General features: G+C 31.3%; 1 protein-coding gene across 1 annotated transcript in view; it reads right to left on the bottom strand.

Moving 5' to 3' along the window:
• The window catches only part of LOC129234667 (uncharacterized), a 63,957-nt gene that overhangs the window by 7,673 nt on the left and 32,169 nt on the right, over window positions 1-24,115 (bottom strand). Inside the window, exons 13-22 of the mRNA XM_054868713.1 lie at window positions 20,769-20,833; window positions 19,533-19,631; window positions 16,557-16,733; window positions 15,218-15,381; window positions 13,165-13,406; window positions 10,711-10,869; window positions 9,472-9,687; window positions 4,803-4,958; window positions 4,475-4,601; window positions 1,476-1,641 (exon numbers count right to left, since the gene is read on the bottom strand). Coding sequence (XP_054724688.1) covers window positions 1,476-1,641; window positions 4,475-4,601; window positions 4,803-4,958; window positions 9,472-9,687; window positions 10,711-10,869; window positions 13,165-13,406; window positions 15,218-15,381; window positions 16,557-16,733; window positions 19,533-19,631; window positions 20,769-20,833 — 1,571 coding nt within the window. The remainder of the gene's footprint in view (window positions 1-1,475; window positions 1,642-4,474; window positions 4,602-4,802; window positions 4,959-9,471; window positions 9,688-10,710; window positions 10,870-13,164; window positions 13,407-15,217; window positions 15,382-16,556; window positions 16,734-19,532; window positions 19,632-20,768; window positions 20,834-24,115) is intronic.

Consider the following 24,115-nt stretch of genomic DNA (forward strand, 5'->3'; position numbering starts at 1 on the left):
TTTTTACAAAAATCGCGATATCAAAAACGAACACTACAAGAATTGTGATTGTAAAAACAAAATTTAATGTACAAAAATATGAACTTCACACATTTTTGATACCAAAGATCATTATCACATTTCATTTTCTTACTTTTTAAAATGCTGATTTTCGAAAAAATGCGATAAAGCATTCCAGTCTTTATTCTTAAGAAAGCAGGAGGTAAACGAATAAGCAATATTTCTTACCATTTTTCACCATAGGGGAGAGAAAAAACGGGGGGGGGGGGGGAGTTTTTATGTATTTTTGTTGAGTTTTCACTAAAATAGTCACTATATTATGCAACTAATTGCAAAACAGTCGATTTTGTCTATGTTTTGGCAAAAAATAGGCACTTTTGCTTGAAAAATGTAGCTTTAATCACCAGTGGCAGCCCTGACATAAATGAGAGTTATGAAGTACAATTCAAGTAAAAAGTTTTTAACCAAACTAAGTCACTAAATACAGGATGCAGTAAAAGGTTCTTCCTGGTTGAAAAATTTCATTGTTCACTAGATTCCGCAGATAAGGGGTTGGGTAGGGTGTTACTATGGATGTTACTTAAAACCATTTTCAGTATGCAGAATGATTTGAACGTGTTCGCCAAACAGCATTTTCTGGAAAATGGTTGTTCTTTCTCTATAAATAATGAGCTATTCGTTTGTGATTTCTAATTATTTCGGAACTGGGCTGGCATCCAACCCAGGGCAACTAAGCGAGAGAAGGTAAAATCTTTTAATTTTAAGACTTGAAATGTTTGCTTTTTTTCTTATCAGAATGACAAAATTAGCACTGCTAATTATCTAATGACACTAAAGCGTTTATTAATATTAATTAAGTAAAGTTTAAATCTTACTTTATTTTTCAAGCTGAACGTATACTTTTTGTAGTAAATTTAAAATAATTTCTAACCTGGCTTTTACAGGCAGTGCTAAGGACTTGGCACAGGTTATTGAAAACCTGGTAAACCCTGATTTCTACAACATGCTCGCTGATGCAGAGTAACGTTGTAAATATAGTTAAATTTATCAAAAAATATCAATTCATCACAAGTAAAGGCGTGCTTCGGGTTAAAAAAAACCTCACCCTCTCTTGCTAACTCTGTCTCATCTGAAAAGATTATAAACAGCAATGTTTAATATATTTGCATCATTAACACTAGTACACACAGGTCTCAATTACTTTAATCCAATAATATGAAACTTTTCATCCATAATAATGCTTCTGAATTCTCCCATCCTGTTAATGACACTACCAAGCATTTGTATACAAAAACTCCAAACATACCCAATTTGCTTTAAATTAACCACTTAGGGTTTTTCAAATTTTGTAGTTTTTGCATTGATTACCTATTAAGCCTTTAAAAATTCACATCTGCCATCAACAATAAAATTTAAATTTCTAAATAATAAAGTATTAATTTAAGAGGTAATAAAGAAGCTAAAAATATAACAACCTTACAATCAGCATGTTGAAATTACAACTGGAAATATGAACAACTTTTTCAACATATATCCACACATCTTCATGGATTCTTGGGTCTCCGTCAAATTCAGGCAATAAAAGTTTTTTCATAAATTCCTCAGTTTCCCTTTGAACTTCCATATCAACAAACGCTTCCTCTAAAAAAATATTAAGAATAAATAAATAGGAAGTCAAAAAAGAATATAAAAATGCTACTAAAACTAGAGTTATAGTAAGAATGACTGCATTTGCAAAATAAGAAGATTAAGACTTAGTTTATGAATAACATGAATTTTACGTGAATTGGCAATCTTTTCTACAAGCATGTGGTACCAAAAAAAAAAAATGTTGACATGAAATGATTCATTACATAAAATGTGTGGTCAAATGGTATAAAGTTGGAATAAAAAGAAACCATATTTATGGTCTAATTTTCCAGCTTTTTTTCTACTATAAAAGCAGCAACAAGCCCTCATTAAAAGCTGATTATGTACTCCATTTCAAATATTTTTATTATTTGAGGGGTATTTAGAAAGTAAGAAACGTTTTGGAATTCAAAATTAAGACTATACAGTGGTGGACAAAATTATAGACTCAAATTTTTTTTATTTTGTTTCAATTACAACATGACTCAGTTTAAATTGTTTTCATTGAAGTAAAGATGAATTGTTGAAGAAATAGTTCTAAAATTAGTACATCTTATCAATTAAATTAAAAAATTCATAAAGTTAGAAAATTTGCAAATTTAATATTTTATCATTACGTGAAAGCTGGACAAAAATATAAACTCAAAGTTAAAAAATCCAGGATTACGAGAAAGTTTCGTTCGAAAATTTTAATTTAACGCCATAGAATGAATAAATGTTGCCATGAGTGATTGCTAAAAGTTTTGTTTTTGGAAATTTATGAGAAACATATAAATGCACCGCTGGACAAAATTATAAAATCATTTTTTTTTTTTCGGTTTTTCAATCATAATTTAACTCAGTTAAAAAGTTTTCGTTCCAGTAAAGATAAATAACCCTCTCAGCATGGTAAAGCAGGATTGGCATTTCTTAATGGAAGATAGAACGCTGAAGATTACCAATTAATACTGGAAGATCATCTCTTACCTTTTGCTCATCTGATTCCTGGAGGAAACTGGTTGTTTCAGCCAGATAACGCGAGTGTACAAACAGCGAAAAGTACAAAAGAATGGTTCAAGCGCTGGGGTATCAAAGTTATCAAATGACCAGCTCGTAGTCCAGATCTTAATCCAATTGAAAATCTTTGGGGGACCAGGGTTCGCGAAGTTGATCATGATCGGCACCAGGAATTAAAAAGGGACACAGAGGAATTAAAAAGGGAAATACTTTCAGCATGGAACCATATGCCACTGCAGCTGTTAGAAACTCTTGTGAAATCTACATGCCCAGACGCATATTCGAGGTAATTCAGAAAACTGGGGGCCCAACTCGTTTTTAAAAGTTTGTAGTTTACACTAATGGCTAGATTTAATGCAGTGTTAATTTTTAAAACATTTCAAATATTGATTTTTTTTTTTCAATTTATCCATGTTAATAGCAAAATTACATTTTCCTAAATCTATGCTTTTGTTTTATTGAAGTAATTGCAAATATAACTTAAACTCAAAAAAAAAAAAAAAAAATTAATTAATAAAAAAAAAATTTTGTCAGCTTATAATTGTGTTTATGCAGTATTGTAAGTTTGTAATTTTGTAATTCAGCATTGGTTCATTTTTGGTTGTTAAATGATTAAGTATTTGAATAAAATTCTACCAAACTTCAGAGTTTCTTATTTTTGAGTTGATACTTTTGTCCAGGTTTCATGTATTATAAAGATATTAAAGTTGAGATTTTTTTAAATAAATTATTTATTTTATAAAGTTTATGAGTTATACTGAATTTAGGACTATTTAGTCAGTTATTTATTTTTACTGGAACAAAAAGTTTTTTAACTGAGTTAAATTATGATTGAAAAAATGAAAAAAAAAAGAGTTTATAATTTTGTCCAGCAGTGCATTTATATATTTCTCGTAAATTTCCAAAAACAAAACGTTTAGCAATCACTGATGGCAACATTTATTCATTCTATGGCGTTAAATAAACATTTTCGAAAGAAACTTTCTAATAATCCTGGATTTCTTACCTCTGAGTTTATACTTTTGTCCAGGTTTCACATAATGATAAAATATTAAATTTGCAAATTTTCTAACTTTATGAATTTTTTAATTTAATTGATAAGATGTACTAATTTTAGAACTATTTCTTCAACAATTCATCTTTACTTCAATGAAAACAATTTAAACTGAGTTATGTTGTAATTGAAACAAAAGAAAAAAAAATTGAGTCTATAATTTTGTCCACCACTGTAGGGTGGATGTGTGTGAGGAAAATTTCTCATCTTCAACCTTCTTTCATAGAAAACAGTTCGGCCATTTTTAAATTGAATGCACCATTTCCAGAAGGAACTTTTGTTCAGAAAGTTGTTTCCGTAAGCTCCATACACTTGCTAATAAACTTCAAGTTTTAGGTTTATTGCCAACAAAAATTGAATCACAGACCGCCCCTCACAACTACGAGGTTTTTCAATTGCAGTGTACATTTTAAAACTGAATATTGAAAAAACATGCAGTGTGAAGATGTTGCTGTTGTGGTTGCTGGATCCTGACTGAGATGCCGAGCACGCAGATACCAAAATATATGTGATCAGCACACTCCTGGTGGCGTGAGACGGAAACTCTTTCTTTCTGAATAGCCCTCACTAATTGCACAAAGAAAGAAGCAATGAATGAAGAGATGAAGATATATTTATTTTTTTAAGAACAAACAGAAAAAAAAATATTTTTCTTCCAATATTATTTTTATGGTGCTATTTAGTTTTGAACGCTTTTCTCACTATTGTTCAAATAGGTTTATTATGATTATAGGAATTCATGTACAGCATTTACGTAACTAAAATCAAATTTTATGCTAGATAAACAAATCTTACTTCTGCAATAATATTTAAGCTCTGTTGGTGGCCAACTCATAGCAACTCTGTGAAGCAAATCTGAAACCAGAAGTGAAGCTCTAATGCTCAAAGCTTTATTATAAATTTCTATCAGCTGATGAGGCATCTGAAAGAATAAAAAATGCAAATACCAAACACTCTTCAGAAGGAAGTAAAACATATGACAAAATCAAAAAGAAAACTACCAATCTTAAAATATTTTAGCTACTATGTATAAAAAGAGTTCATTATCATAATTATCACATGTGAGCATTTCACAGCAATAAATATTATTTTTAAAAACTTAAATTTAAGAAAAAATATTTACCATTTTCAGAAGCTTAAATTCAATTAAAGGAACTTTTCTGTACAAAATGCTGAAGGCGAAGGCAAAAGAGTCATCAAGAAAATCCTTAATTGTAGACTTCAAAATGGTGGGGTAAACCTTCTGTTTTTCAATTAACCAATTAACAGCCAAAAGTAGCTACAAATAAAAACACATCATGACATTGTAATTTTTGAGAGACACAAAATATTAATTGCATCCCCCCCCCCCCCCGAGATAGTAAATATTCAGGTACAATAATCATGTGCATATGTAACACAATAAGCAAGACAAGAGAAAAAGTGCAAGTAATGGTCAAAATATTTTAAATAAAAACTACTTGATTGCAATTGCAAATAAATCATTTATAAACGTAAGAATATTCAATATGTCAACAAAGATTTAAAAAAAAAGTGTCAGATTAAAAAACGAAGCAAAATTTAAAAAAATAAAAGTTATTTCAATCAACAGTTTCTCGCATGACATTTGTGAGAAATCAATATTTATGTGATCTTAGTTAGCAGCATTAAAATAATTGGATTGTACTTCAAATTGAAACTTTCCCATGATAATTTTCTCTTCAGAAATTTATTCCCAAACGAACTACTCAATGGTCAAAATCATCTACAGATGCAAATGAGACACATACTGCATATCCAGGGATGCCCCTAATTTAGGATAAAAAATGCAAATATAACACTCATTCAGATGAAAAGTAAAACATATGACAAAATCAAAAAGAAAACTACTGATTTCAAAGTATTTCAGTTTTTTCTTTTAAAAAGATCTCCTTATCATAATGATTGTGTGTGAACATTTTACACCAATGAATATTATTTGTAAAGAATGAAATTGTATAGACAATAGCATTAGTCATCAATATTTTACTACATTTACAAAAAGTATTTCCAATTTTCAGAAGCTAAAAATTCAATAAGAGGAATGATTGTATGTGAACATTTAAGATGGTATATTCTAGTCGTCCCAGATATTAAAAAGTCCCCAAAATATTCTCCAGGTGCAAAATTCAGCTGCTAAAATAGCCTTTTGAATTTTGTACACAAGCTCATTATTTACATCTACAATAAACCCTTGACTTACACAAGGAATGCGTTTGGAGGCCCCTCTCATGAGTCAAAATTTCACGTTGTGAAAAAGGGCACGCATATGACTTTTTACTAAACATATTCTATTATTTTAGGCACTCGTAAACACCCCTCAAATTGTCTTAAACCATTCCTTAACTATATATTTTGCATCCAGACATTTCTACATTTTGGTGAAAGCTCGTGTCAGTATTTAATTCAAGGTTTGGTAAGTTTCTGAGAGTGCTAAACACTTTTCTGAGGACTTGAAAACATAAAGAATCATGCTTGACACAATAAATTAAACTTGACGTTGAACCATCTAAGAGAGACTGAAGTTGTAAATTTATTGGATTTTTAACAATATCTCCATCCAATAATCATATCTTTTGAAGTTTTCTTTTTTTTTTTTTACTAATTTGCATTGTTACATTTTCAAGTGCTTTGTTTTTAGACACAGTTATCTCTTTCTTCGTTGTGAAATTTATCATGTGAATAAACTCATAATGAAAAATAAATGCTGCTTTTTGACGCAAGAAAACTTTTTGTCAATAAATCGGTACTTAGATACAGCATCTTTGCAAAAATAAATTTTAGCCCAAAAAGTGAAGTACCCTGTCTAAAAAATCTTAGCATTATTAAATTGGTTCCTTCCTCTTTTAGATAACACTGTTGATTAATTGACTTACATTATTAATTAGAGCAAATTCTTTTTTTAATTCTTAACAACCCACTATTTTATTAAAAATCAACCTTTCAGCTAAGGCTCAAGTATAAACATAGAAACATGACATTTTAACTTCTGTTACCATACCGATTGCAAACTATAACGTAATATCAAGCAAAGATACTTCTCCTGGAGATAAGTAAAGATCAAGATTGGGAAATGTTTCTGTTCTCCAGTGCTCAATTAAAGTAACTTAATTAGTCCTCACACCTTTCTTTTTTTCTAGTCACCACTTTCTTGTAAAAAAAAAAAAAAAAAAAGACAACCTTTAAAATCGCTGATAAAACATAAAAATTATCAGTTTACATAATGGTTAATATTACATTACTAACAAATGGTGTTGATGTTAATCAATAATGAGGCTAGGTTGGGGGGAAAGGAGACTGAGCAGAGAATGATACTAACATTTTAAGTTACCACTTGTTTTTAATTTAGTGGCAAGTGGTGACATCTAATCCCTATCATTATACCTCAAATAAGTTAGTCATATTAAGAGGCTCTGCTCTCTGGTAAAAATAAGGCAAACAAAATTATATTGACAGATAGAAATTGGAAAAAATACACACCAATAACAAAGTATTGAATAACCCATAATAGCAGAAATACACACTGCAGTTTAAAATGCCACAGGTGAGGGCCAATATGCAAAAGTTAAAGTCACTTACAAAGAAAATTGTAAAGAAAAATAAGATTCACATGCAATATACACCAGCAGTTACTATTAAATTATGTCTTATGTGCTTGGAATCCTCTATAATAATAAATAACAGAATTTTTTTTTAAATACTAAGCAGTTTTCATAATGCACAATGCACTCAAAAGGACAAAATAACTTTTCTAGGGCAGAATGGATGATTTAAGTATTCTCGTAGTTTTCAATTAATCCAGGAAAATGACACCACAAACAAAGAAAAATGTGGCTCAGCCAGGTAGAAAATTTCCAATCATTATATTATCTTATCATAATTTGAGTGAAGAAACAGCATATTTATCAGAGAAAGTTTGGTTTCAAATGACTCAAGCCACACTTTTCTTCGTTTGTGATGTCAATTTCTTGAAATAATTGAAAACTACAGGAATACTTAAACTGTCCATTCTGCCCCAGAAAAGATATTTTGTCATTTTGAGTGCATTATGAAAAGTGCTTAGTATTTTTTTTTTTTTAATCTGTTATTTTATTCTTTTTAGTGTAAATGACCATCATGAAAGTTCATCTTATTTTTTCAAAAAATGCTCCATACTTAAAAAAAAAAGAAAGACTATATTCGTGTCTAATACTTTAGCAGGGGTGTGCACAAGAGGGGGGGGGAGAAGGGGCACCTGTTGGTTGGGGCCGGAGCCTGAAGAGGGCACAATATTTGTAAACTAGGGGTGAAAATATAGGGGTAAACAATACGGAGGTTGCCCAAAAAGGTCATTTGTGACGGGCCCCCAAAATTTCTGTGCGCGCCCCTGACTTTTAGCAATTGGCACTAAAAATGAATCCTTGTTACTCCAGGATTTATTTGTGTGCTAATTTAATTAAAACCATTTAAATAGTAAAGGTTTCCCAAACTAATTTATGTTTCAAAACATACAAGTTACTCATGATAAAGATCCTATGTCTCTTTACTTATGTCCGTTATCTACTACTGGTATAGATGAGGACAAATATCCTACAAGTGCTTTGATAATAAATAAATTTCATGCTTGCTCCAGAGAAGTCTTGATTCAAAATTTTCATTATGATTACTATTAACATTTCTGCCGCAAGGCAACAAAATTTGTAACAATGGGTTTTATCTTTAAACATTTAATGGGGAAATTACACTAAATTTACTGCTTTCCATCCTAACGGAAATACGTAGTGAAACCTCAATAAGTAGTCGACCGGTTAAATGGTCACTCCATTTAAGTGGTCATTTTTCTTTGGTCCCGAAAAGGTCTCATTCACAGTAATGTAAAATGATCCTCCTTTACTGATCACCAAATTTAATTTTACCCGGTTAACTATTCACTCAAAAATTGTTTTCTAAAATTCCTTTTCCTTATCGTATCTTAGAAAATAGTGTCAGACTTAGTTGAAAGGCTGTTTGATATTAATTTTTCCTTGAAATCTCGATCCTCCGTTCTGGTCATTCAAAGCATACTTCTTGCTGTGACTCTGCCGAGTGCCGTGAATATGAATCTAACTCCTTCCAGCAAGATATACAAAATCTTATACCTGGAGAAAGTTAGACAGTATTTAACATCCGCTCAAGGAACGACAAACACAGAATTTAAAGCTTGATGTGTGTTAGAAGAGATTATTCTTTTCCGTAAGCAACAACTTCATGAGTCAACATTAAAGAATTGTATTAATGTACTTTAACTACATTAAAATAAGTTGTTGTTATTTAGTAATGTATAAGTAAGAGAAAATGAAAGAAAGTAACAATCATTAGTATTTTTCCCCTTTTTTGAATATTTCCACTAATTTATAGACATTGATTGCATAAGCTATTGTTTTTCTCACAGAATTCTACTGCTATTCATGAATATTTGTAAGGCTTTTTTTTTTCTTCTTTAATTTCCCACTCCACACAAGTAGTCACTCCGCATAAGTGATCAAAAATTTTTGGTCCCTTGAGTGACGACTTAACGAGATTTTACTGTATTTTATTTTAGAATTTTAATTTTTCAGCATCAAGTTGTACCTTAACATTAAAAGCAAATCATTTAGTGAAAACTTGAAGTCTCTGCGTGGTCTAGTTGCTGAAATATAAGCAAAACCAGGCCTCAGATTTTTCCGTGACAATCAGGCCAAGTATAATAAAAGTGCTTAAAAATAAGCTTCACACATACAATATACAACAGAATTTAATTGTTCAAAATATCTTACTTGTTTGGAACCCTCTGTTTGATCGTTCATAAGTATTTTCATATTAAAAACTGAAAACATTCCACACTGCAAATTTTCATCCAAATATGAGTCAAGTCGTGACACAATAGAATACTTTTCCTTAGATGGGACTAAGAACACAAATAAGGGGTATGCATACATGAGCTTATCTGCATTAAGAAGGCAACTGAAACTCTGCAAAAAATTCTCAAAAACCTAAAATAAAAATATTTCAGAATGTTTTAAATCTCTTACTAGAATACCATATTTTTTTTTTATTACACTGAATACCACAGAAGTCAAACATAATCCTATTAATGTTTCTATATTTATGTAATTAACCATATAAATAGTCAAAGCATAAATTGAACTACTATATCTGCAGAAATACTGGGCATTGTAATCATAAAATACTCTAAAACACCATGTTTTAAATTATTTTTTAAATAATAATAATAATTGAGAAGCTTTTACAGGATGTTTTTTTTTTTTTTTTTGAAAGCAAGATCTATTTTCTAAAAAACCAGTACAATTTTGTCGCATAATTGGATAGTAAATGCTGCTCATTAAAGATCACTGCATACAATAAAAATGATTTTCAATGTTGCCACAATCAAAAATTTACTTTGTTTAGCTTTAAAAATTTTACGAATCAGAAATCATTTCATATTTTAAGACAGATATCATTTCAAAAAACAAAAGAAAATAAATAATTGATTTTTAAAAATTACACAATTAATATATACCAGATGAATATCAATATATTTGTAATTATAATCTTAAACATAAAAATCTGCAAGAAATGACCAACTTACATAAGAACTGAATGTAATGGAATTTTCATTTATTATATCTCTTATAGGAATAAGCAAACACCAAAACATTACTAAACATTACAAGCAATATGCTACCATAAGTCTAAATGCTTAAAAATGTTTGATTAGTTAACATTTGAAAATGTTTTAAATTTTGGTTGTTGTATTAAAATGAAAACTGGTTTTAAAAAATGGTCATAAACAGGCTGTTTTTTGAGGAAAATAAAAATTTACAAGGAAAAATTAAATATTATAAAGATTTTCCTTTTTTTTTTTCCAAAAGTCTGGAGCAAGATTAATTTGACAGTAAAACTTCCTGAGTTCAAAATATATACGATGGTAAAATCTTAATTGAAAGAAAAATAACATAGAAAACGTACATTTCAGTTTTAAAATTATGTGGAAACAACTTAGCAGAATTTACCTCTGAGTTGGGAAAATTTTCGGGTAAAAATAAAAGCATGGCAGAAATCCCATCTAAATAATCAAAACAGTCAAAAGGTTTTTCTGTTTCTAGCATCAATGCTCTTGCACAAAAAACAATTTTCCCCGTACTCAAAGTGTAGAAGCTCAAAAGGTTTGACTGAAAAAAAAATATGCATTAAAATCAAATATGAAATTAAACAAAGAGCTCTGAATCAATCAAGAGAGAGTTTGCAATTCAATAAAGAATTCTTATTCACAAAACTTATCTATGAGTCATTCCATCTCAAGTGGCCTAGTGGTATCCCAACATGACTGTCTCCAATTTGGATAAAATTTATAAAGGTGAAGAGATGTCTATGAAACAAACCTATGCAAATTTTCAGCTTCCAGGATCCAAATCTTGAGGATCTAGGACCTTAAATGTGCTTAGAAATGGTGGTTCAGCTGATGTGCCATATTTACGATAAGGTAGCAAAAAAAAAAAAATCACACAGGAGGTTCCTTCTTTTGAGTTTAAAGCTGGTCACCTTGCATATTCTTTTTGTTAATGCCATTACGAAGAGCATATTTTTTCCTATCAAAATAGTGTGGGTTTTCCCAATAGTGTTCTTTAGGATGAAAAAATGGGCTTAAAATATTGTCTGTCATAACAAATAGCCATGTTTAGGCTAAGGTTGCAAAAAAAAAAAAAATGCTGGAAACCTGAAAGGTACTGTTGCAGAGCATAAATATTGATTTTGTGAAAGACATTGTCATCCAAATTGGCCATCAAAATCCTTCACGTAAAAAACTGTCTGTTTTCAATGTGCTGAAGCTTTAGTTTGTCACCTTGCATTTTCTTTTTGTTTGTACCATTTGAAAGAACAGATTTTTTCCTATCAAAATACATTTATCTTTCACTGGTGTTCTTTTAGTTAAGAATGAAAAAAAAGAGCTTGTAATACTGTCAGTTGAAACAAATTGCCATGTTAAGGCTAACTAGTTAAGGTTGCAGAAAGTTTTATCTCACTGGAAGCCTGAAATTTTGGGACCTTAAAGTGCTTTTAGATGTCAATATGTTCTAGCATTTTGTGCTCAGTTTTTGTGTAGCATGCAAGCAAATTCTTAACAACGCGAAGAGGAGAAATGTTTTTTGGGATTTCAGGAGAACATTAACTCTCAACAAAAATAATGCAAAAGCAACTCGTACTTCCCGATTCGTTCTATTTTCAAGTACTTGTTTTCAATGTATTACAGTTACAGAGCATAAATATTGACTTTGTAAAAGATATTGTCATCCAAATTGGGCATTGAAATCTGCAATGCACTGTAGATCAATATCAAGCTTTGGTCTTGACAGGAATATTTATAGGCAATGCTGCTACAACTTTAGGAAGGAGCATTGCTACAATTTTGCACAAAAAAATTTTTTCAGTTTATGCTAAGAAAAATTCCAATTCACTTCCATTAGTTGTAATTTACAGTCACAAATTTCTGTTCAGCAAATCAATCTAGGTTAATCTTCAGGAGTTCTATTATTTAATACCATATATCTATTTGACAAGTCTTAAATAGTTTAACCAACCATGTATCATGCCTAATTCTTGTTTATCAGATCTAACTACACATACTTATCATACATATCATACATACTTATTAAGTTTATATCAAAAATATATTTATTTTATCTTACAAAACTGGCATTTTATATAGTAAATTCTTAACAAGTATGTTGCTTCCGCTTTGGAAGAAACTTGCCAATGCTGCAACAACCCTGTAACATTCTTGCATCACTATTGGGGGGGGGCAGTCCGCCCAGGTGTCACCTGTCTGGGTGTGGGGGTGACACCCAAAATGGAAACATAAGTTTTTGAAAAACATGAAGCTACAATGCATTTTTAAGAAAGCAAATTTGAAAATCCTCCGCCCTCCCCCGATCCTCCACTCCACATCATGGAGCAAATGCTGTACCCAGGATTAGGTTCATATTGTCAATACTTAGACTTATAAGTGACTTCCTCTTATACCAAAAAACTGAAAACCCCTTATCTTTCCCTGTGTTTCAGATATGTTTGAAATAATTAAGAGGTCATCAATTTCATACACCCCCTTACTTTTCTGACCTCTCCACACACACATGCGTCTAAGGCAAGTTATATAAAGAACGTTTGTTGTTTTGATTTGTTTTTTTGTAGGTTATCCCATTTAAAATTTTGTTATAACACAAATGTAGTTGTTTCTAAAATTGTACAAATTTCATGTTTACATAGAATATTAAAGCCTTTGTGTGTGTGTGTGTGTGTTTGAGGGGGGGGGGGGGAATGGGTGATATCACAAATTATGGCCCTGGGTGTTACTTATGCTAGGCACACCACTGATATACATATTACTAATAAAATTAATGCATAGTAAGATTATAAATAACATTATATTTCAAACTCTTCTAAAAGTATGTGTTAAAATAAAAACTTACTTTACTGTCTGCAATTTCAGAACTTTCACATAAGAAAAATTTTGACTTTATCCAGTCTTTAGTTTGAGACATTTCATAGTTACAGTCAGGGAAAACTAGATTCAACTTGAAAAACTTGATCAATCCACTGTTTTCAAGATAAACAGGATAAATGTTTTGTAATTTCCATAAGTGAGAGAAATCATTTGCTTTGAAACGTTCCCAGCCAGGCTTAACTTGCGATTTTTCTTTAATTTTCTTATCTAGAAAATATTAGTTTCATTCTAAGCAAAATTCAAAAACAATTACTGTTTAAAATAAAACAAGCAACACAAATCTAACTGTAAGATACCATCTAATTCAACAAAAACATTACCGAAAACACTTGGTTGTTATAAGAGCATGAAACTTTTACAATGTGCAAGAACATTTTTTGTTTCAATTATAATTTTTAACACAGAACAATAAAAAATATACTTTCATAAGGTTATGCTAAGAGGGAAAAGGTAATGATTGTTTCAGTGCTGGTTCACAAAAACAATGATTCAGAGAGATTTGCCTTTTGACACAAGAAGTATAGTTTGGTGCTCAGGGTGGTTCATTCCACCCCCCCCCCCTCCCAAAGATCAAGGACATCCTTCTTTTTTTTTTCATTATGCATAATATCACGCTCATAAAATTTTAGCATTCTACTCTTAACGGAAGATAGCGCTCAAACACCTTTCATTTTTACACTTTTTCAGCAAGAGATTTTTCATCTAATACTGAGAGAACAAGCCCAGGTAAACAATTCCTGCAGTTCAATGCTCTTTTGTACAGCAACACATTAATAGAAGCTCCACTTGCTGTTTAAACTCCTGGGGATACCTGAATTCGGGAGAAACCTTAAAAGATATGAATTAGCAATCTGGGAATAGTAGTAATGATAAGGCTGGCAAACATAAAAAGCAAAATATTAAGAAAGAAAAAAAAATGTCAATTGTTCAGCAAGTAAATTCTACTGTTGACTCTCTATCACAGACACTTTTAAGTTAAACATAAAAAACAAAATGCTGGAAAATAAAGAGGAAAAGTAAGTATGCATGAGTACCAACTTCTACAAAAGATAAAATTGGTAGCATTAAAAATAGTACAGAACAAAAGTAGTAGCACTTTTCGTGATTACATTTTGTGAAGTAGTAAAAATAATCTACTTTCTCCCGCCATGAAGTTTCAACCACAAGCCATTTGTATTCAGTAAATTACCGCCCATTAGCCAGGGCTAAAGCAGAAATACATGAACTACACCAAAAGCTCAGTCATTTTCAGCCGAGGACTGCAGTTTCGTGCTTATTAGCACTCATCAGCCCGGCATAGGAAAGTGACTGAGCTGGAGATAGAAAACCTCTTATGGAAGCCAAGAAGGCCAAACAAACTGGTAATATAAAATATTACTAGTTTGTTTGGCCCTCTTGGCTTCCATATTATAATGCAAAATTAGCACAGACCAGACCGAGACTCGTCTGGTCTGTGCTAATTTTACATTAGCTACCAGTTTGTTTGGCCCTCTTGGCTTCCATAAGAGGTTTACCATCTCCAGCTCAGTCACTTTCCTATGCCGGGCTGATGAGTGCTAATAAGCACGAAACTGCAGTCCTCGGCTGGAAAAGACTGAGCTGGCGGTGTAGTTCATGCACAAGCCATTTCCTATTGATTTATTCCCCACACCCCCTCCCTAACAAATCCCTTTCGTCCAATAAGCGTTAAATTCTCAGTCAGATTGGATTCAACTTCTCTTTCAATCTGAAAAATAGCAGCAAATTTGGCAGGTACCCAGAATGATATTCAAAAAAAAAAAAAAAATCATTTACAGTCGAATGTTCAGTTTTCTCAAGACCTGTTTTTCAGTTTCCTCACTTTTTAAACTTTGGTGGTAAGTGGTGGTAAGTTTGGTGGTTTCATTTTATGATAAAGTAACTTTTTGGGGACTTTTGCGACAATTAGGCACCCTGGTGTATTGCTTTAAAATATTTTTGAAGATCTAACAAATAATAAGAAAAATGGTCAAAACAATAATATTATAAAGGAAATATACCAATCATTTTTGAGAGAGAGCAGTGTTTTTTATAAATAGAAACTGGACTAGAAACACCAGAAGTGAAATATTCTGTATTGGTTAACATCGGCACCCATGGAGAGTTAGGTACATTGTTTTCCTGAATTTTCCTAAGCTTTCTTCTTTCACAGAATAATTTCCATCTACAAAGATCAAAAATTTACAATCACACAAAAATTTCCTCCTTAATGAAAGATCAAACACAACATAGTTGTAAAAAGTGTATCATAAAATATATCTCTACCAAGCAGGTTTCAAAATTAGATCATGAAAGTTAGGTATCATTGGCACTTAGCTTTTCAAGTTTTAGTTGCCATAATATTCCACTTAGACTTAATTTTTTTAAAAAAAAGTCACGTTGCTTAAGCAGAGCAACCAACTGCTAAATGTTAAAATAGTCATGCATTTAATAAAAATTATTTCAAAAGATCACAACCTCACTGACTAAGTTACGAATAAGTAAACATACAAATACAGAAAAGCAATTTCTCTTTAAAACTTTTGAGAAGCTGGAAATGTTACTTTAGTGGATAGTAATGTTATTTAGCTGTATGCTTGTGTACAGATGGCCATTTACATTTGTGCTCAGCAAAATAGGATGCAGGATAATGGAAATAGCCATTTTTACAAGCACTTCATTTGTAGGTAAAAATTGCCACTACAATGGCTTAAAATTCAACAAATTATTGCAGTACAAAAGTAAAATTAGATACAATCCAGAGTCTCACAAATGTTCTGGTAGTGACTTTAAGGGTCATTGTTTCAGATCTCTGTCAAAGCTCAAAAAACAGAAAATTTGGGGGCAAAAAAAATATTTTTTTATGGTAAATCTTTGCATTAAAAGTTCATTTTCCTAAAAACAAGATAGTTGTACAGTTGTTAAGGTTATTTAACAAGCACTATTGCTAACTTGAAAGACCAAAAGGGAAACTCTGAGAGGGGAGGGGCAAAGAGAGTTTATGTGAAACATGTGAATAAATTTTTTTAGTAACTATTCAATGCAAAGATATAAATAAGCTTGGAACTTTCTGACAAAGTTTCACCACGAAACAAAAATAAAATACCTTTTGAAAAACTTACTTATTTAAAAGATTACTTTAACTTACAGTTTGATTTGGTTACAGGGAAAACTAAATAAGGCATTGTACAAAAGAAAACAAATAACAGTAGAGCTGAGATTAAAGCTTTGATGCAACATTATTGGTACAGCAATTAATTTAAATTTAATATAAAAAGCAAGTAACTTGTTTTTTTATGTGTAGATTCTTCTGGCACGAAAATAAACATTTTAAATTTCATTGCATTAAAATAAACTCACTTGAAAAATGCTTTCTCAGCAAGTTCTAGCCTTATTTTCAGCAATGTATCATCAAGTTGAGCCTTCACTTTTAGCTCATCGGAAATTACATCTTTACAAATTTTCTCGAGGCTTTCTCTCATATACTCAGAACAAATTACTTCTAGGATATCATCGCACGCTTCCTCTTCTAAAAGGCTAAAACAAAACAATGGAAACAAAGTGATTTACACCATGCTATCACAAATCAGAAGCAAAAAATATTAAAGGCTGTCTCATATGAGAAGCAAGAAAAATTCAATGTTTCTTAAAGCGGAAGTGATAACCATAAATTATTTTTAGCATTAAGCTGCTTACAAATAAAGAAAAAATACATTATATACATATATACATCACATATAGGGATTGCAATACCGGTATACTGAACACCAGTATTTTGAGCAACTTTGCAATTTCGTAATTACCGGTATTTGCTGAGGTAAAATACCTGAATTTTCAGTATCAGCTGAAAATAATAAATTGTTTAAGTTAAATAATTTTCAATTAAACTTATTAAATATCTACTTATATTTTAAATGCATATTTCTTTTTCCATCTATTGATGCAAAAATTTGGCTTCCAAAAGCACAAATTAATAGCACAATAACATCGTTAAATAAAAGTAGCGGAAAGATTGCAAAATGATACTGTCGTTACTAGATGGCGAGATGAATCTTTTCGTGTGCTTTTGTGCACCAAGTTTTTTTTCCCCCATTTCCCTTATCACACACTTTCCCTTTTGTGAAAGTTAAATTCGAGTTTAATTTTGAATGCATTTGTCAAGTGAAAACTGTATTCCAACCATATTGAAGTAATACTGTGATTTTTTAAAAATATATTTGTCTCAACTGTATGAAATTTTGACAAAACCTTTTTCTTGAAAGCATAGCAAATGGTAATTTGTAGTCACCAGTATTGGTCTGTTGCCCTGTCTCGCTCTTTGGCTTTATACTTGAAAGATAATATTTTGATGTTATATATGTACTGCCTTAAATTTTGCATACAGGTAAAGCATAATCATTTGAAACATACTTTGAGATATTTACACAATTATAAGTGTAAAGAATTTTGAAGGCAAAAAAAGCGAAAACGAATAAGAGAAACTAACAAGATCAAATTTAGTCAATTTTATCGTAAATTTCAAACCACACTCCTAATAAAAAGCAAACACAAACCTATCCTGTTCAAGACACAATGATGTTAACATTGGAAAAGCATCGTTTCTTGGAAAGAAATTACAACTAGCATTAATTCTAGTATTTTAATAATAATAAAAATAATACACACAATACAAAAGAAAAACACACACACACACAAAAGCATTTATATGCAAATAACAAGCAACAGATTGAATTATTTGAAGGTGAAGGACTTATAGACAATTAGAGGAGATGAATCGCAGATTGTCAACAATATCACCGACCCGTGTGAATTCAGAAAGAGTACTTTCGACTGTAAGAAAGTTGAACTCTAAACTGAGTTCAAGGCTTAGACAGTTCAATAAATTATGTTTCATTATGTATTTTACTATTATTTATTTTTTAGGACATTAGTTCCTTCACTTTATATTTGTTAACAATACCTTTTCATAAATAATACAATTTTTGTACGAAATTATGAAGTGCGGCAACGAAAATGTTTTCAAGCGTTGTTTCAGAAATTTCAAATACCGGTATTAATACTAATATTCCGGTGTTACATTTGAAAAATACTGAATACCGGTATTGAATTTTCGCTTTGGTATTGCAATCCCTAATCACATATTGTATATTTATGAGTATAAGCCAAGAAGTTTTGGAAAAATTTCCTTCACTTGCCAACCCTTATTCACCACCTGTGGTGGCTCAACAACGTTCCGTGTGACAAATAACATGACTAACCAATTAACGTGACTAAAATCTTTTTGGATCTGTTGCTATTTTTTTCTTGCCTGTGAACAAACAAAATTCTTGCTTTTGCTTTGGGTAAAAATGTCCCCTTTAGTCTTTTTTTTTTTTTTTTTTTTTTTGGTACTGTCAGCATAAGATAATTAAGGATTTTAGTTGCATTAATGCAGGGTTTCATTTAATTTATTCAGGACTTTAAAGATTAACCTTTAACAAAATTTAAGAATCATGTTTTGACGGGAAACTTTACAGTGTTTATTTTCTTCTATTATTTGAGCCCACTTGTTGAACATGTGTCACTTGACTTAACTTTTATTTTCAAGGCAGACTGTGCAAAGCCGCTAGTAAATAAATAAATCATGTAATTTGCCGCCCTTAAAACTAAAGCTAGTAATTAAATTCCAAACTGGTTTTTTCATGTCCAAACACTGATACACATTTTAAAATCTTTTTTAACATTAAAGTAGTGCATCTTGTGGCACTGAAACATGTATTAATATTTTCCAGACTTTTAAATTGCATTATTTGCCGCCCCTCAAATTAAATTGAATTTCTGGTTGAATTCCGAACTATGTTTTGCATATTCAAACACTGGTACAAACTCTTAATTATTTTTATTTTTTTTTTTTACATTAAAGCTACATATCTTATGGCACTGAAACAAATATTAAAAACTAAAAAAAAAAGTTCCAATTTCAAAATTTGCCGCTCTTAAAATCTGCCGCCCTTAGAGCCGGGCCTGTATCTATATATATACATATATACACAGCATGTCCCTGTTTAACCTGCAAGACATCTATTTTCGCATCCGTTTTAGTCCTAGATACAAACTTCCAATTTCAAGATTAATTGAAAATAGATGCAGAGTTAAGGTATTAAAAGAGTGGAGTGAAAATAAAAAACCTAATTTTTAGCAACATCCACAACATCCCCTATAAATATATAAGTTGCTTGTCCAATTAACCAAAATCTTCTCATCTGGGCTGAGTCTGGTCTAAAAATATTCAAATAATCGGCACTCAATTGTAATTCTAAAAAATATGTAAAATAAAAACTTGAGTAAACATCTTACTTTTCTTCTTCTTGTATTTTAGAGATTAAATCCTCTTCAACTTGCAGCAAAGATTCCACACTTAATGAGGATTCTGCAGCCTCCAAGCTGAGTATTGAGCTTTCAAATAATGAATTTAGAAAATTACAATTAAAGAACATCCATTTATCATACAATACTGAATAAACTAATAATAACTAATAACTTTCTATCCTGAAAATTAACTTTTATAGTGAAAACTATAGAAGTTGCTTGTTTTTATATTCATAACTAGAACAACTTCACCAATTTTCATCAAAATCTGCCATCCTTGGGTGTTCACTCCAGGGGTATTTGACATGGAATGTCCCTGCATGATTATGCTATGTGTTATAAACCATCACATATCACCTTTTTTATATCATCTATATTAGAGTCATTGCCATCATGAATGATGTCATCAGCCTTTTTATTGTCTTTTATTTATTGATTGGTGTGGCTCGGCATTCAGCATTAAATAATTAATTTATTAACCCTCAAGAGAGTGTGGTATAGCTTACAACAGTAGTAAAATATAGTGTGGCTCAGCATTCATAGCACTGGGTGGAAGAGTCAAAAACATTGAATTTGTAGGAAATGGGGAGGGCAGTAAACATTATAAGGACATCAAGACTTCCACAGTGTGCTACTGATCAAGAAGTTTGACTAGGATTTTCAATTTATTTCCTATTGTAAACAAACAATGGTGAGACACAAGAAGTTGTTTTGCCAACATTTGATTAAAGCAACTCATGTTTATCTTGTTTTCAACCGATTTTATGGTAGACTCGTCCAAGGCCATAGGCCAAGAATCTTTAGCTGGACTATCTTTTCCAAAAAGTAATTTTTTATAAGATACATAATTATGAAATTTTCAATTTCTTTTATTATTGTTTTTCATACTTATCTTAATTACAGCCAGTTAAAGTGAAGGTTCAGCTAAATGGAAGTCAGTTAATTGGGAATCTAGTGTGTAATGAGATGAAGGCAAAATTTTAAAGCAAAATGCCATCAATATAGCATTTGGTCATTCATTTAAAAATTTGCAAACATGAAAATGGATAACCTTTCGATTTAAAATTATAAAATTTTCATTTTACTACATATTACATGTAGCAAAATGATCTATATGATATAGTTCACTTCTAAACAAAAATATTAATTCTGAAAATAGTTAATATAATTGTTTAGGTGGATAGTTGAGCTATTCATTGTACATACAAATGAACAAAATCTTACTTTTCATCCGACAACCTGTCAGGCAAGTCGACCACATTAGTTGAATCTGCTTCAGAACCCACATGCTAATTTAAAAGATAAAAGAAAAATATTGAGAAAATACAATTATATTTTAAGAATACAATTATTAAACTGATTTTAAAAGAAAATGTAAGAATGAATTACACCAGCAAGTTCAATCTGAATTGTGAAGGAAAACTAGTTCTTTCAGTGAAATTATTCTATGCACCAAGAAAAAGAAATTTTTGAGGAGATGATTGTGGCTCTTACATAAGCTTCATTGTACACATTCTGAACAGAATCATGTATAAGCCTTATTCCATAACTCAATTTCATTTATGTATAAACCAGGGTTCATACTCTATTTCGATGAAAAAATTCCATGACTTTTCCAAGACTTTTTCATGACTTCAATGAAAATTTTCATGACCTTGTTACACGAAAAGAATAGCACTATTTAATCTCAAACTTACTAATTTTTGGAAATGAGCATTAACAAAACGTCTCAATGAATACCACAGCCTCATTGAAGCACTTACTCATAATGGAAAAAATATAAGTGTACACTTAAAAAACTGAACTACTCTTATTTGTCTTCATCATATAAATTTAAGTAACGTAAAAATGCAGTGAAACGAATATGATGATGCTTAAATATGTAACATTTTTTTTATAAACAGGGAGAATGATATTGAATGGAACAAAGGTTGAATGAGTGAGTCATCACTAAGTTTCAATAAATGTGCTTCAAAAGTGGCCTTTTAGTGTCAACAGAGCATTTAATCATCCACGTAACTTGACAGTATTTTGAATTTTTAAAATGAAGTCGCATAGTTTAGTTCTTTAAGTTTCCAAACCAGATCTTTTTTGATTCATTACTGAATGGTTTTTTCAATGTTCTGATTTAAAAGTATACTTGTTTTGTTGACTTATTTGCACATTTTCAAGTGTATATAAATTAATAGGTTCAGAAATTTCAGAACATGTTAGATTCCTGACATTGAGCGTAGCAGTGGGTCGCATGGATTAGTTTTGTGGATCGTATGCTGGGCACTACTCTTTTAGATTATTAGAATTCCTATTTTTCTGTATTCTATCGCCTGACTAAAGTTCTTTATTTTCTAAAATTTTCAATAAATTAAGATAAACTCTGTCAAATTTAATAATAAAGTTCTTACACGAGTGATGGAATCGAACTCGGATGCAATTGAATAGCCTTTTTTGAGTGGGCGTGGCAAAACAAAGAATGCAAGTTCGCTACTACAGAATATGAAACATAAGAAGTGTTGAAAATAACAGTTTATTCAAAATCAGTTATGTCCAAGCAGAAAAATCACATCGCAAAAAAAGGCAAGCAGCTGCGACAGAAGTGGATGCAATGAGATTTCAAAATTCAAGATATAGTTTTGGGATCGTTCAATTTTCCACTTTTAATAGCTTTTATGCGCTCTAGTGTTAAATCACTGAAGATTTCTAATGCTCTTTTAGTTACTGTTACTTTCTCTTTGTCCAGGACATTTTTCCATGACTTGAAAGAAATTTCCATGACTTTCAATGAAAATTTCAATTTTCCATGACTTTTCCAGGTCTGAAATTCGCTTATTTTTTTTCCATGACTTTCCAGGATTTCCATGACCCGTACAAACCCTGATAAACATCAATTTGAAAATTTGACATCTAACTGCTCAGGAAACAGATTAACAGTTTCCAACCAACGAAATCGGAGTCTCCATGAGCACCAGATGTGATCTAACTGTCAATGTCCCTTTCTGAGGCATCACCAGGAATTTTTCCTGATAATAATATCTTTTCAATTCATTATTGTCATGTGTAAGTTAGGGGGATGCTACAACAGGTTTAAATTAAGACGGGGTTAAATTGACGGATTCGAACTCTTTGAGGTGTGCTGAGTCCATTTCGACCATTTTTGGAAAGTGTCTGTCTGTGTGTGTGTGTCACACCAGTTTTTTGTGGCAGCTCTACAGCAAAAACTACCACATGAAATCGAACGAAATTTGGTTCACGTATGTGCCCCTATGGAAACTTTTGCCCATTGGTTTTTCGCCCGAATTTCTCCAAGGGGGGGGGGGGGGGGGGGAGCAATGGGACGCTTTTTTGAGTTTTGTGTGACTGCTAATCCCCAGGAAGTAACTGGCGGAAACAAACAAAACTTGGTCCATACCTTACCCTTAACAGGTACAGGTGCTGATTCAATTTTGGTGTCAATAGCTCAAACACTGGTGGAGCTATAGAACGTTTTTTGTCGTCAATTGTGACTGCTGTATCTCAAGAAATAATGAACGGAATCAAACAAAAATTTATCGACAAGTAGCCTTTAGAGGGTATAAGAAATGATTCTATTTTGGCGTCAACAGCTGAAAGGCGGGAAGGGGGGGGGGTGCAATCGAATGCTCTTTTTTCCCATTGTGAGTGCCATATCTCAAGAAGTAATGCTACATTCTGGTTGAAATTTGGAATAAATGTGAATCCATATGTAAACAGGCATTGGTTTAATGTTGGCGCCAATCACTCCATGGAGGCTGATTTATTTATTTATTGTGTGTGTGAATAAAAATAGCTTTATAATTACAACAATAAGAAAGATAAATCGTCAGACTGTCGTCTGCGTATTTTGTGTGATTTTAATTGTTGGAGAATGACCAGAAAATGGCGATGATTTAAACTTTTTAACTGTTGCCATCTTATGTTTGTTAACAAATAAATGTTTGTAATTACTTTAAGCAAGGCTTTTTTCAATTTTCATTCTTTGCTTTGCTTTTGAGATAAATCGGGAATTTGGATGGTCGTCAAATTTTGGCATGTGTAATTTTTTTTTTGTTGGGAATTTTGCTTCCTCGTCAAGCATAAGGAGGGATTAAAATTATAAGAAAGATATAGAAGAAAGTTTTGTGATGGCCACAACATACTAGTGTTTTTTTAGGGAGGGGTAACAGCAGGGTGGGTCAAAACTGATAGTACACCCCCTAAAAGTAGCCAAATAGCCACGTTCACATAGGAGTTTTGTACCTTGTATTTCCTCGCTCCAGCTCTGGAAAAAAAAAACTGGTAGGAAAATTCACTGTTCACATGCAAAAAGAGTTTTTACCCAGCATTCTTAGTAGCTATACCCAGCTAGTAAAAAAACTTGTTTTGTGAATTGCATTCTTGGTTAAAACCCTGCATTTACTCCAGTCGAAAATAGAAGGTGAATTTTTTCACTCATTTATTCATTTATCACTAACTAATTTGTTTACATTTAATCGCAAAACTAATTCATTTATTTTCATTTAAGATTTAATAATTTTGTTTATTAACTCCTTTAGTCATTAATTCCCTTGCTTCTTTTT

Source organism: Uloborus diversus, chromosome 1 (assembly GCF_026930045.1).
Source record: "Uloborus diversus isolate 005 chromosome 1, Udiv.v.3.1, whole genome shotgun sequence".
Classification (NCBI taxonomy): Eukaryota; Metazoa; Arthropoda; class Arachnida; order Araneae; family Uloboridae; genus Uloborus; species Uloborus diversus.